This window comes from Aedes albopictus, chromosome 3 (assembly GCF_035046485.1).
Source record: "Aedes albopictus strain Foshan chromosome 3, AalbF5, whole genome shotgun sequence".
NCBI lineage: Eukaryota > Metazoa > Arthropoda > Insecta > Diptera > Culicidae > Aedes > Aedes albopictus.
This window is the reverse complement of record NC_085138.1, coordinates 81806177-81818725: the sequence shown is the minus strand read 5'-3', so window position 1 is coordinate 81818725 and position 12549 is coordinate 81806177. Positions and strand designations below refer to the sequence as shown.

At 43.0% G+C, this 12549-nt stretch overlaps 4 protein-coding genes across 6 annotated transcripts in view; 2 read left to right on the top strand and 2 right to left on the bottom strand.

Moving 5' to 3' along the window:
* Window positions 1-12549, top strand: part of LOC109413884 (large ribosomal subunit protein eL13) — a 258035-nt gene that overhangs the window by 2952 nt on the left and 242534 nt on the right. The gene's annotated exons all lie outside the window — the stretch shown is intronic.
* LOC109413880 (CLIP domain-containing serine protease B4) overlaps window positions 1-12549 on the bottom strand; it is a 105151-nt gene that overhangs the window by 588 nt on the left and 92014 nt on the right. Inside the window, exons 1-4 of one of the 2 annotated variants that reach the window (XM_062856610.1) lie at window positions 1197-1211; window positions 870-1066; window positions 402-810; window positions 49-341 (exon numbers count right to left, since the gene is read on the bottom strand). In XM_062856610.1, the coding sequence (XP_062712594.1) occupies window positions 49-341; window positions 402-810; window positions 870-921 (754 nt within the window). In that variant the 5' untranslated portion in view covers window positions 922-1066; window positions 1197-1211. Of the gene's footprint in view, window positions 1-48; window positions 342-401; window positions 811-869; window positions 1067-1196; window positions 1212-12549 lie in introns of those variants that run through there. The other variant, XM_062856609.1, reaches the window with a different exon arrangement.
* Window positions 3570-5594, bottom strand: LOC109401985 (CLIP domain-containing serine protease B4). Of its 2 annotated transcripts, none has more exons than XM_062856611.1 (4): window positions 4906-5042; window positions 4679-4838; window positions 4325-4617; window positions 3570-4161 (listed from the first exon to the last, which is right to left on the bottom strand). In XM_062856611.1, the coding sequence occupies exons 2-4, from the start codon at window positions 4795-4797 to the stop codon at window positions 3842-3844; spliced, it is 732 nt and encodes a 243-aa protein (XP_062712595.1). In that variant the 5' UTR covers window positions 4798-4838; window positions 4906-5042; the 3' UTR covers window positions 3570-3841. The 2 variants fall into 2 exon arrangements, with proteins under 2 accessions (XP_062712595.1, XP_029736129.1); XM_029880269.2 differs by adding an exon at window positions 5151-5594 and having other exon boundaries at window positions 3583-4161; window positions 4679-5087.
* LOC115270913 (CLIP domain-containing serine protease B4-like) lies at window positions 9028-10572 on the top strand. Its single transcript, XM_029880250.2, has 4 exons — window positions 9028-9171; window positions 9235-9643; window positions 9704-9996; window positions 10155-10572. The coding sequence occupies exons 1-4, from the start codon at window positions 9120-9122 to the stop codon at window positions 10472-10474; spliced, it is 1074 nt and encodes a 357-aa protein (XP_029736110.2). The 5' UTR covers window positions 9028-9119; the 3' UTR covers window positions 10475-10572.

Sequence of the window (12549 nt, the reverse complement as noted above, 5' to 3'; positions counted from 1 at the left end):
CCTTGAAGGTACGGTTTAGCCTTTTTTACAAAACAACATGTTACCTACCTGTTTTGGTTGTTCCCCAACCTGCCACATTGAACGAACTTCCTCCAACATCAATGGAATCATCCATCTCAGGTGTTGGTACGCATATTGGAGCTACAAGTTCCGTTCGTTCTACAATCTTACTCAACTTTATAAGAGCGATGTCGTTGGCTTTGCTCAGATCGTTGAGCGAGTAGTTCTCGTGCACTATGACTTTCTCTACCGGATAATCATCCTGAAATTCTGCAAAACATCTAGTTTCGCTGCAGTCTAGCGTTGTATTCAAATCCCATTCTCCAAGACGTACATCAATCCTGTAAGTTTTCGTTAAGATACCAGTGGATGTAATCAGCTAAACAAATCCGACAACTCACAGCTTCCGAAACCGCATATTGTCTACGCAGTGGGCAGCAGTCACCACGTATCGCTCTTTGATCAGTGTTCCACCACAGCTATAGCCTTTCCGCCCCAAGAGATCTTCAAATCCGAGCATTGCTGTCCAGGGATACTCTTCCGGCTCGGTTTCCTCACCACCTAGGATGCGATTCTCCAGCGTAAGACGCCCGCAACTAGCTTCACTTCTTAGTTCCGGACAACAAACCAGACCTTTCCCGTTTTCCGGCAGATAACCGCAAAAGAAATTATGCATGTAGAGTTTGTCGTCTTGGGAAGCGTTCCTGTTGCGGAAAATCGCAGTTATAAAGTTGCAGGCTTTTACGGGTACGCATCGACCGTGGCTTCCACTGGGTGTAGTACATGTTTGGTTGAGACGCGCTCCAGTCACTGTAATGAGCGTAGATTTTATCAAAGCTACATATGTAAACACCGTGTATAATACTTACCGTGTGAGACAGTCAAACCGTACAGGAAAACTGAGAGCACTATTTTAAGCATCCCTGAAGCATCAAATGATTCAAGTGGACTGATTAGCTGTAGGATGCGAGAGAGTTCGTTGCGATGTCAATGTAATTCACCACACATTGGATGTTCGCTTGATAATGAAACAGTTATGGGAAATCCCCTTCATCGTCCCATGTACCTAAAACAATAAAAAAAATGTTTCGTTCATCCGGCATTTATTAATTGAAGCCACCGTCTACGGATCGATAGATTTTTAATCAAGTTTCAATATTGCACGTTATTTCATGCAACTAATCATTCCGTCTTACCTCGCTCATACGACAAGAACACTGACTGTTGCCGAACAAGTACCATAACATTTTTAAATTGACAGTTTGGGAACTTTTTTTTTTCTCCACGAGCATAGTTCAGGCCTCGTCCTCGTAGAGAACCATCGATCTTATCAGCGTTTTTACATGGCACCTTCGTTCGATGCAAGAGTGAATCTGTTTCGACCGCAGCTTCTTATGTGGCCCGTAGTAGGCTCCCGACTTCCACTTCTAACGCGTATTCGCATTAACGATCCTAGGTAGACGAAGTCCTCCACCACCTTGAAGGTAGCCCCGTCCACGGTGTACAGAAGAAGGTGATATATTCCCGAAATCTGACAGCTTTTTGATGACGTAATTCAAATCGTTCATATGTGATCTAGTACTCCACACCAATTTGATCAATGTGAAAAACGATAAACGATTCAAATTTGACTGAGTTATAGTGGAAAACAGACTAATATAGAAGCCACCGCACAAGTGGCGCGATTCCCTACCTAACAAAAATCGCTTATAACTATCAAATTCGATTTGGTAAAACAAAATATTTTACACGAGTCGTCAATTTAGATTGTGATTGACCCATTTATCTTTTAATTGGTTCAAAAACAATTTTCCAAGCCTCATGATTTGCAGTCAAAAAGCCCAAAATCGCATGTTTTGCCTTATAAATTGAGGTATAGCTCAAAATTGTGACGTGCTGGAGCAAATCTGAGCCCGGATGCGGATTCAGCGGCCCAAAATCTGTTAGAGACACATAAGTTTGCTCTTGAGACAGACCAAATGTGACGCTGTGAAATCAATAGTTTCAAGCCTTTATCTTTGCCGGGGCCCGTGGCGTAGTGGCTACACGTTTGCTTCATAAGCAGATGGTCATGGGTTCGATCCCAGCCCCGGCACTTTCGTCAGTTGCTCTTTCCCCCTGAGAGCAGCTGACACTGACCCTCTTCTGAGCCCATGGCTCAAATGAACCCGGATACTTGGACATCGGCAAACGGCAACTCATAATGGACCCCCAATCGGACTGGAAACAGGAACAACCAACAGCCACACATCAACATCCTCGAGCTCATCATTCTACCATGATAGGGTAGAAAAGTGAAAGCAGCACAACGGCCACCAGTTCGATGTAGTACAATTAAAACAGAATACATTTAGGCGCTGTACAAAGTGTATGTACAACTTCCAATTGGAATCGCTCTCGCAGTGCCCTAGTGGACAATAGAGCTGTAAATTAGGCTAAGTGATCGAAGAATAAAAAAGCCTTTATCTTTATGTTGGGTATAATATTTGCCATACAAGTCGGCCAGTTAGCCTAGTGGTTAAGGCTATGGATCGCCATTCCGGAGACGGCGGGTTCGATTCCCGTTCCAGTCGGGAAAATTTTCTCGACTCCCTGGGCATAGTGTATCATTGTGCTTGGCTCACAATATACAAATTCATTCAATGGCAGGCAAAGAAAGTCCTTCAATTAATAACTGTGGAAGTGCTCAAAGAACACTAACTTGAAGAGAGGCTGGCCAAGTCTCCGTGGGGATGTAGAGCCATAAAGAAGTAGAAGAAGAAGAAGAAGAAGAAGAAGAAGACAAGTCGACCACCAAATGTCTGCAAGTTAATGAACCTAGAAAAAAATGCTAAAACTTTCCATTAACCCGGGAGCGGTCACGTCGTGTACAGAGCACACGCATTATAAAAAATGTACGCATGTGGTACACAGCGTGAGCGCGGCGTCGCTGCAGGTAGTCATTAGCGTGGTTCAAAAAATCGTTTTTGCTCCACACCGCTTATTCGATTTGTAACCAGATTCTATGTCTTCTCACAAAATTTGAGCTCATTTGGTTGAAAATTGAGACTGCACAAGCTCTTCAAAGTTTGTATGGGAATTACTATGGGAAAACGATGTTTTTCATTCAATCGACCGTAGAATTTCTCCAACTGCCCTAGGGGGTTAGTTGACCCTTGGTACTACTAGGTTACTCTGTCAGCTACAACTTTGCCGAAGACCACATTCAAATCGCACGTCTCATTAATTAGTTACCGATTTTTATCCAGAATCTAAATCTTCACTCATGATGGTTAATCTATTCGGTGGGCATCACTGCATTTTGCAGTGGAACATAGTAGCCATGATTTCAGTGTGCTATCTTTGGCGCCATATGCAGCAATGTTGCCTGCTGGAAAGCTGGAGGATCACTGTTTAAGTTTGTGCGGTTGGATAGAAATCGATAACTAATTAATGTGGCGTCCGATTTGTATGCGGTTTTCGGCAATGTTGTAGCTGATAGAGTATCCTAGGAGTACCAAGGGTCAACTAAGCCTCTAGGGCAGTTGAGGAAATTATACGGCCAATTGAATGAAAAACATCGTTTTCCCATAGTAATTCCCATACAAACTTTAAAGGGTTTGTGCAGTCTCAATTTTCAACCATAAACGCGACTGCTCGAGGGTTAAATTAATCAGAGACACATAAGTTTGCTTTTGAGACAGACTAAAAGTTAATTTTTGTTACGCTGTGTAATCATATTTATTTCAAGTTTTTAAAAACGATTGCCTCTCTTCATTTTATGTTTCTAACTATTTTGGCAAGTTCATTCCCTAGAATATCAAGCCCACCAAAGAGACCGGTATGATCTTTGTCATACCATTCATTTTCCCCGATTTTCCAACTCAATCTTACCGGCCACCCAATCCAAATACTTCCCGAAACGTGTGTAAATGGCCGGCGTTTTCTTTGTACCGCAGACTTTGGCCCCCAGACTGACGATGCCCACCAGATGCCATCGGTTGTTCATGATCATCATCAACGGGCCACCGGAGTCACCTTTGCAGGAATCCTTCCCATCAACACCTCCGACGCAGAGCTGAAACTCTGTGAAGGACACGTTGTAGGATGCAAAAGCTTGGTTGCACGACTCGATTCTCTGCCCCGGTAAGGTAACCTTCATCTTCCGGCGACTGAAAAATCCTGCGATTGATGAAAATAAGGGTATCATCTGCTTGTCCTACTACAGGTTGTAGGTCTTGGTGATTAATCTTGAAGGTCGTAATCATTACCAGTAGACTTATATCCTGCAATATTATTGTACCTTGAAGGTACGGTTTAGGCATTTCTACAAAATATTATCTACCTGTTTCGGTTGTTCCCCAACCTGCCACATCGAACAAGCTTCTTTCAATTTCAATTGAATCGTCCATCTCAGGTGTTGGTATGCATATTGGAGCCACAAGTTTCGTTTGTTCTATAGTCTTATTCAACTTTATAAGAGCGATATCGTTGGCTTTGTTAAGGTTGTTGAGCGAGAATCTCTCGTGGACTATGACTTTCTCTATCGGATAATCATCCTGGAATTCTACAAAACATTCCGTTTTGCTGCAGTCTAGCGTTGTATTCAAATCCCATTCTCCAAGACGAACATCAACCCTGTAACTTTTATGTTAAGATACCACCGGATAACATCAGCTAAACAAATCCGACAACTCACAGCTTCCGGTAGCGCATACTGGCTACGCAGTGGGCAGCAGTCACCACGTATCGCTCGTTGATCAGTGTTCCACCACAACTGTAGCTTTTCCGCCCCAAGAAATCTTGGAAGCCGAGCATTGCTGTCCAGGGATACTCTTCCGGTTCGGTTTCCTCATCACCTAAGATGAAATTTTCCAGCGTAAGGCGTCCACAACTTGCTTCACTTCTAAGTTCTGGGCAACAAACCAGCACTTTCCTGCTTCCCGGCAGATAGCCGCAAAAGAAATTGTACAAGTGGCGTTTGTCGTCTTGGGATGCGTACTTATTGCGGATAATCGCAGTTATAAAGTTGCAGGCTTTTACGGGTACGCATCGACCGTGGCTTCCACTGGGTGTAGTGCATGTTTGGTTGAGGCGCGCTTCAGTTACTGTAATGAGCGTAGAATTTCTCAAAGCTACATATGAAAATACCAATTAAGTTTACGACCTACCGTGTGAGACAGTCAAGATGTACAGGAAAACTGAAAGCACTATTATAAGCATCCCTGCAGCATCAAATGATTCAAGTGGACTGATAGTTGTAGAATGCGAAAGAGTTTGTTCCGATGCTCAATGGGATCCACAACACATCCGGTTTACGTTTGATAATGAAACAGTAATGGGGAATCACTGTTTCGTCATTCCATGGCAAGCAGCAAAAATAAGACCAATTCTCGCGCTCAGTATCATACGGGCGTATCTACAATGATCGATTTCTCTTCATCGATTTTCTCTTCAGCTAATAACTTGGCCTGCAAATCATTTTTGGTTGTTTTTATTGTTTTAGATGCTAGTCCTAGTCGTCCTTCACCGAAATACACCGAGAGATCATCCGAATATTGGTCGTATTTTCCGGAATAATCCGAAGAGAAAATCGACGAAGAGAAATCGATCATTGTAGAACCCCTGTATGATACTAAACGCGAGAATTCATTCATCCATCCGACATCTATAAATTGAAACTACCGGCTAAGGATCGAATTTTCTAACATCAAATTTCAATAGTTCAAGTTAGTTCTAGCAAATAATCATTTATACAGCTTCTCAATTATTGACTGAGCACAGCAATTACCCAAAGCACAGAATAGCAGAGTATGTTTATTTAGGTCAGGGGTTTCAGCCCTTTTCGCTTGCGGTGCACTTTTTTGCAAAGAAATGTTTCGCGGTGCACCTGATCAACATTGTCAAAGAATTCAACTTGAAATTATTTTTCACAAACGGTCGTTTCTTTCATAGCCACCGCCCTTGTCCATATACTGGGGCTTGCTTTATACATTATAACAAGGGATTGTGAAACAGTTGTTCAACTTGGATTTCTTTTGCTGGTGATTGTTCTTCCTCTACAAGTGGTTGGGGAAGCGGTGCCTGTACGATAGGCAAATAGTTTCAAACAATAAGCAAATCGCTTTCACTCTTCGTACATATGTACAACAGAGATGGTTATATTTGCGGTTTAGGGGAAGATGATATAGATCGATGAGATTTGAATTACCTTATGACAACTAAGTTGCCGGGTCATTAATTGGCTCGGCAGTTTAGTCGGTAAAGCATTTGTCTAGCGAATAAGGGTCGTGAGTTCAAATCTCACCTGAGCTGTGGATTTTTTCCCAATGGGAAGCAATCAGCTGCGTTTTTGCTAGAGTGCCGGTAGAGGCGCTTTTCTGATAAATGCGGTAAACGTGATAACAGTGTAAAGTAACGGCGAAGGTTACGCTATGCGATCGTAGACGGAGCTCGTGTTCCACGTGTTTTTCACATATACAGCGGCGCCGCCTGGCACTTGTCCACTAGAAACATCATGCGCAACACGGGTGGAAAATGCCAGTCATGAAAAAAGAAGTAAACAACTTGAAATTCGTATGGTGATGTAATCAATTCTCTGTTACTGCAATGAATCCAGAAGAAACGCGTAGGGATAATGATTTTGTTTCTAATTTGAAACTTTTTGCCCCAAGGCACAAATCGCTGCGATGCGGAACAAGTGCAAGCCAGCGATTTGTCCATACAAGAAAAATGATTTTACTTTTAATGTGGTGGCGCCATCTCTGAGAAAAACAAGCTTTGATTTCTTACTATTTAACCAATAATTTACCCATTTGTACATATGTACGTTGAGTTATTTGAAATTCAAAAAAAAATTAGGAAAAATTCAGGTTCGCCTATTTTTCCGGAAAACTCACAAGGGAAGGTTACGATGGTGTCCCCCGGGGATTTCAACCGGACTATTTTTTTGCATTGTACATGTGGAAATATGAATAAATCCAAAGCCTTTCGGGTGATGGGCCAGTGGTGTAGTCAGGAGGGGCCCTCAAAAGGACAAATTAGGCAAAATGTAACATTATTGAAAATGCTCAAACGTCATCAAAATGCAAATTTCACAATGTATTGAAGTAGAAACAGGCAGAATATGCATGAATACATGATTTCATAATATATTTATTTTACCATAGGCGTTCCCAGGGTGGGATGGGTGATGAACAAAGTGATACATTTTTATTAAAATAAATTCAACTGGTTCTTACCCTGGCAACGCCTATGGTAAATTAAATTTGATATGTAATCATGTATTCATGCATATTCTGCCTGTTTCTACTTCAATACATTGTGAAATTTGCATTTTGATGACGTTTGAGCATTTTCAATAATGTTATATTTTGCCTATTTTTTCCCTTTGAGGGCCTCTCCTGACTACACCACTGGCCCATCACCCGAAATGCTTTGGATTTATTCATATTTCCACATGTAGAATGCAACAAAAATAGTCTGGTTGAAATCCCCGGGGACACCATCGTAACCTTCCCTTGTCAGGTGGATTTTTTTTTGTTTACTCCTGACACTACTTACTTTGAAAAATCATAACTCAGGAATGAAGCATCGTAGAAACAAAGTTTTTTTAGAAAATAGGAGCAAATTTTCTCAGAAATCTTAAAAAATGTAAAGTGGTAAAAGTTTACCACAAAATTTTTAACCGTTGAGAAAATTCATAAAGAAAAATCGAAAGAACTATGCCCGAACTCGCGGAAAATTTAAAAATATATATATATATTTTTGCGAAGGTAATTTTATAAGCTTTGATCGCTGAAATTTTTAGAATATACTTACTTTTCTTTCCTGAGTTATGGTTAATTTTGTGAAAAATGTCCATATACGCATATTATATGGTCATTTTTCATACCAAAAATTTCAGCGATCAAACCTTATAAAATGATCTTCTCAAAAATATGTTTTTGAAAAATTTTCGCGACTACAGGCATAGTTTTTCCGGCTTTTCTTTATAAGTTTTCTCAACGGTGGAAATTTTTGTGGAAAACTTTTTCCACTTCATATTATTTTTTTTTGATTCCTAAGAAAATTTGCTTTCATTTTCATTAAAAAACTTTGTTTCTACGATGCTTCGTTCTTGAGTTATGATTTTTCAAAGAAAAGGCTTATATGGCACATTTGGACATTTTTCAACAAAATTGGCCATAGCTCAGAAATGAAAAAAAGGTGTTTTCCAAAAAAAAAACAGTGATTAATTCTCACTAGAGCCGTCTACTAGAACAAACATGTTTTCACTGGAAAGCTTTGTAAGAACTCATATTTTTGATAATACTAGCGCCACCGCGCCACCATACAGCAAGTTGCTTCAATCAGTGACAAGTTTGAAATATTATACACAAATACATATGTTTTACATTAACCACGAACAACAGCATGGGAACTTGGCAGCAGCAGCTTGTGTTTCTATTTAAAAAATGACCGTTTAATTCCTTACACAGTTTTGAAGCTTGGTTTGGATGTCTGTTTTCTGTGCTGTGACAACATATTTGAGAGTCCTCCTGAACAACTATGTCGAAGACACTGATTTTTTTCTCCACGGTAACCGCAAAAGTTGCTGCTATCAAAATAAGTTACTGAGCATTTTAGGCTTTTAATCTCAAAAAAAGGTCGCTGGGCAATGGGTTCAAAAAAAAAAACGAGAGAGGCAGAACGGATTTCTACAGCGGTGCAAAAGAACGAAATAAATGGTTGGGAATTCCCACACATCACAATACATGCTTATAACACGAACTACATATCAGCTACTGGAGCACTGAAATGGTTTCAGTAAAATTTTGGGCAGTCCATGTGAAATTCAACGCCGTATTTGTGTGAACTTCTCATAATTGGACCCCACATTCAACGTATATTTATACTGTGAAAATTAAACATTCAATAATAATTAATCCTAGGTCATTACTTGAACTTGGTTGATGTTCGATGAGAGAAGTATTATTTTTTTTAGTTGCTTCCCATGGAATGACGGACTGTACAAATGGGAGGGATCCCCATGACTGCCTCGTTATCAGACAAACGCTCAATGTTCGGGGAATCCTCTGAGGAACGCAATAAGCATCTTGCGTCTAATTAGTTCACTTCATTCATCTGTTGCGGCAGAGATGCTCAAAATAGTGCTCTCAGTTTTCCTGTACGGCTTGATTGTCATAGACGGTACGCCGTACATTTGATTGGTGTTTTCATACGTTATATTAAGAACTTCTGCGTTGATTACAGTGACTGGAGCGAGCCTTGAAATCAACCAGCCATGCACCACACCCAGTGGAAGCCACGGTCGATGCGTGCTCGTCAGAACCTGCAGTTTTATACTTAAAATTTTCCGCAACCAAGTGTCTAAGGACGATGCACTTTACTTGAATAAGTTCCGTTGCGGTGACCTGCCGGATGGGAGAGCACTAGTTTGCTGCCCGGAACTGGGAAGTGAAGTAAATTGTGGACGTCTTACGCTGGAGAATCACATCCTAGGTGGTGAGGAAACCGAACCGGAAGAGTATCCCTGGACGGCATTGCTCGTATACAAAGATCCGCGGGGGCGAAAAAGGTATGGCTGTGGCGGAACACTGATCAACGAACGATACGTGGTGACTGCTGCACACTGCGTAGAGAATTTGCGCGTCCGTAAGCTGTGAGTTGTATGCTTTGCTTGAATTATTACATCCGATGCTATCTAATTGGAAACTTACAGGTATAAAGTTCGTCTTGGAGAATGGGACTTGGATGAAACGAAAGATTGCAGCGAAACCAGATGTTATGTGGAATACCAGGATGATTATCCAATAGAGAAAGTCATAGTACACGAGAACTACTTATCCAGAAATCTAAATCAAGTCAACGATATCGCTCTTATAAAGTTGAATAAAACTGTAGAACGAACGGAACTTGTTGCTCCAATATGCATACCCACACCTGAGATGGACGGTTCAATAAAACTTGAAGGAGGCTTGTTCGATGTGGCAGGCTGGGGAAGTACCGAAACAGGTAGGTAACATGTTGTTATGCAGAATTGCCTTATCATGCAGGTTCTAAGTCTAAATAGGACACTACTGTTAATGCTTATAACCTTCAGATTAGTTTACTAGATCAACAAAAACAATACGATCCTATCATTATATCCTCACCAATCCTTTTACACACAGGACTTCCAAGTCGCCGAAAGATGAAGGTTACCTTGCCGGGGCAGACAATCCAGACGTGCAACCGAGCGTTTACATCCGCCAACGTAACCTTCACCGAGTTGCAGCTCTGCGCCGGAGGTGTAGAAGGGAAGGATTCCTGCAAAGGTGACTCCGGTGGCCCGTTGATGATGATCATGAACAATCGATGGCATCTGGTGGGTATCGTCAGTCTGGGGGGCAAAATCTGCGGTGCGAAGAAAATGCCGGCCATTTACACACGATTCGGGAAGTATTTGGATTGGGTGGCCGGTAAGATTGAGTGGGAAAACCGGGAAAATTGAACTGGAAGGCTGCAGAGGTGTGGCCTATGATTGGCTTGATACACTTAGGAATGAACATTCCTAAATATTTAGAAATAAAGAAAACTAAATTGAAGAACGATGTCCATTTTGAAAATTTCTTAGTACTTACCTTACCGGTCAGGCTAAGGCCGGAGTGGCCTCTGCTGTACATAGTAGCCGCCTCCATTCCACTCGGTCCATGGCTGTTTGTCTCCAGTTCCGCACTCTGCGTAGGGTCCGCAGATCGTCCTCAACTTGGTCGACCCACCTAGCTCGCTGCGCTCCACGTCTTCTTGTACCGGTCGGATGACTCTCGAGAACCATTTTAGTCGGGTTGCTATCCGACATCCTGATGACGTGACCCGCCCACCGTAGCCTCCCGATTTTCGCGGTATGGACGATGGTTGGTTCTCTCAGCAGCTGATGCAGCTCGTGGTTCATTCGCCTTCTCCAAGTCCCGTCTTCCATCTGCACTCCGCCGTAGATGGTACGCAACACCTTCCGTTCGAAAACTCCAAGGGCGCGTTGGTCCTCTGCACGTAGGGTGCCCATAGAGGACGACCGGTCTAATCAGCGTTTTGTAGATGGTTAACTTCGTGTTACGGCGAACTTTATTCGATCGTAGAGTTCTGCGGAGTCCAAAGTAAGAACGATTTCCTGCCACAATGCGCCTCTGAATTTCTCTGCTGGTGTCGTTGTCGGCGGTCACCAGTGAGCCCAAGTACACGAATTCTTCAACCGCCTCGATTTCATCACCGTCGATATGAATTCGGGGTGGCTGGCGCGGTGATTCCTCCCTGGAGCCCTTTGCCAGCATGTACTTCGTCTTCGACACATTAATGACTAATCCGATTCGCCTGGCTTCACTCTTTAGTCGGATGTACGTTTCCGCCATCGTCTCAAATTTACGAGCAATAATATCAATATCATCGGCGAAACCAAGCAGCTGAACGGACTTCGTGAAAATCGTCCCACTCGTGTTTATCCCCGCTCTTCTTATTACACCCTCCAAAGCAATGTTGAACAGCAAGCACAAAAGACCATCACCTTGCCGTAACTCTCTGCGAGATTCGAAGGGACTCGAGAGTGTCCCTGATACTCGAACTACGCACATCACTCGATCCATCGTCGCCTTGATCAATCGTATCAGTTTATCCGGGAATCCGTATTCGTGCATAATCTGCCATAGCTGTTCTCGATCGATTGTATCATACGCCGATTTGAAATCGATGAACAAGTGATGTGTGGGCACGTTGTATTCGCGGCATTTCTGCAACACCTGGCGGATGGCGAACATCTGGTCCGTTGTAGCGCGTTCACCCATGAATCCAGCCTGATATTGCCCCACGAACTCTCTTGCAATCGGTGATAGACGGCGGCATAAAATTTGAGAGAGTATCTTGTAGGCAGCGCTCAGTAGTGTGATCGCGCGGTAGTTCCCGCAATCCAACTTGTCGCCCTTTTTGTAGATGGGACACACGATACCTTCCATCCATTCCTCCGGTAATACTTCCTCCCCCCAAATCTTGGTAATGACCCAGTGTAGTGCTCTCACCAGTGCTTCTCCACCGTATTTTAGAAGCTCGCTTGGTAGTTGATCTGCTCCAGCGGCTTTGTTGTTTTTCAACCGGCCAACCTCCTCCTCAATCTCATGAAGGTTAGGGGCCGGAAGTCTTTCGTCCTGTGCACATACTCCTAGATCTGTTACCACGCCACCTTCGGTACTTGCAACGTCGCCATTGAGGTGCTCATCGTAATGCTGCCGCCACCTCTCGACCACCTCACGCTCGCTCGTGAGAATATTCCCGTGATTATCTCGGCACATGTCGGCTTGTGGCACAAAGCCTCTGCGCGAGCGGTTCAGCTTCTCGTAGAACTTTCGTGTGTCATTAGCGCGGTACAGCTCTTCCATCGCTTCGCGATCTCGTTCTTCCTGCTGGCGCTTCTTCATCCGGAAGACTGAGTTCTGCCTATTCCGCGCCTGTTTGTAACGTACCTCATTCGCTCTCGTACGGTGTTGCAGCATTCTCGCCCATGCTGCATTCTTCTCGTTTTTCAACTGTTCACATTCGCCG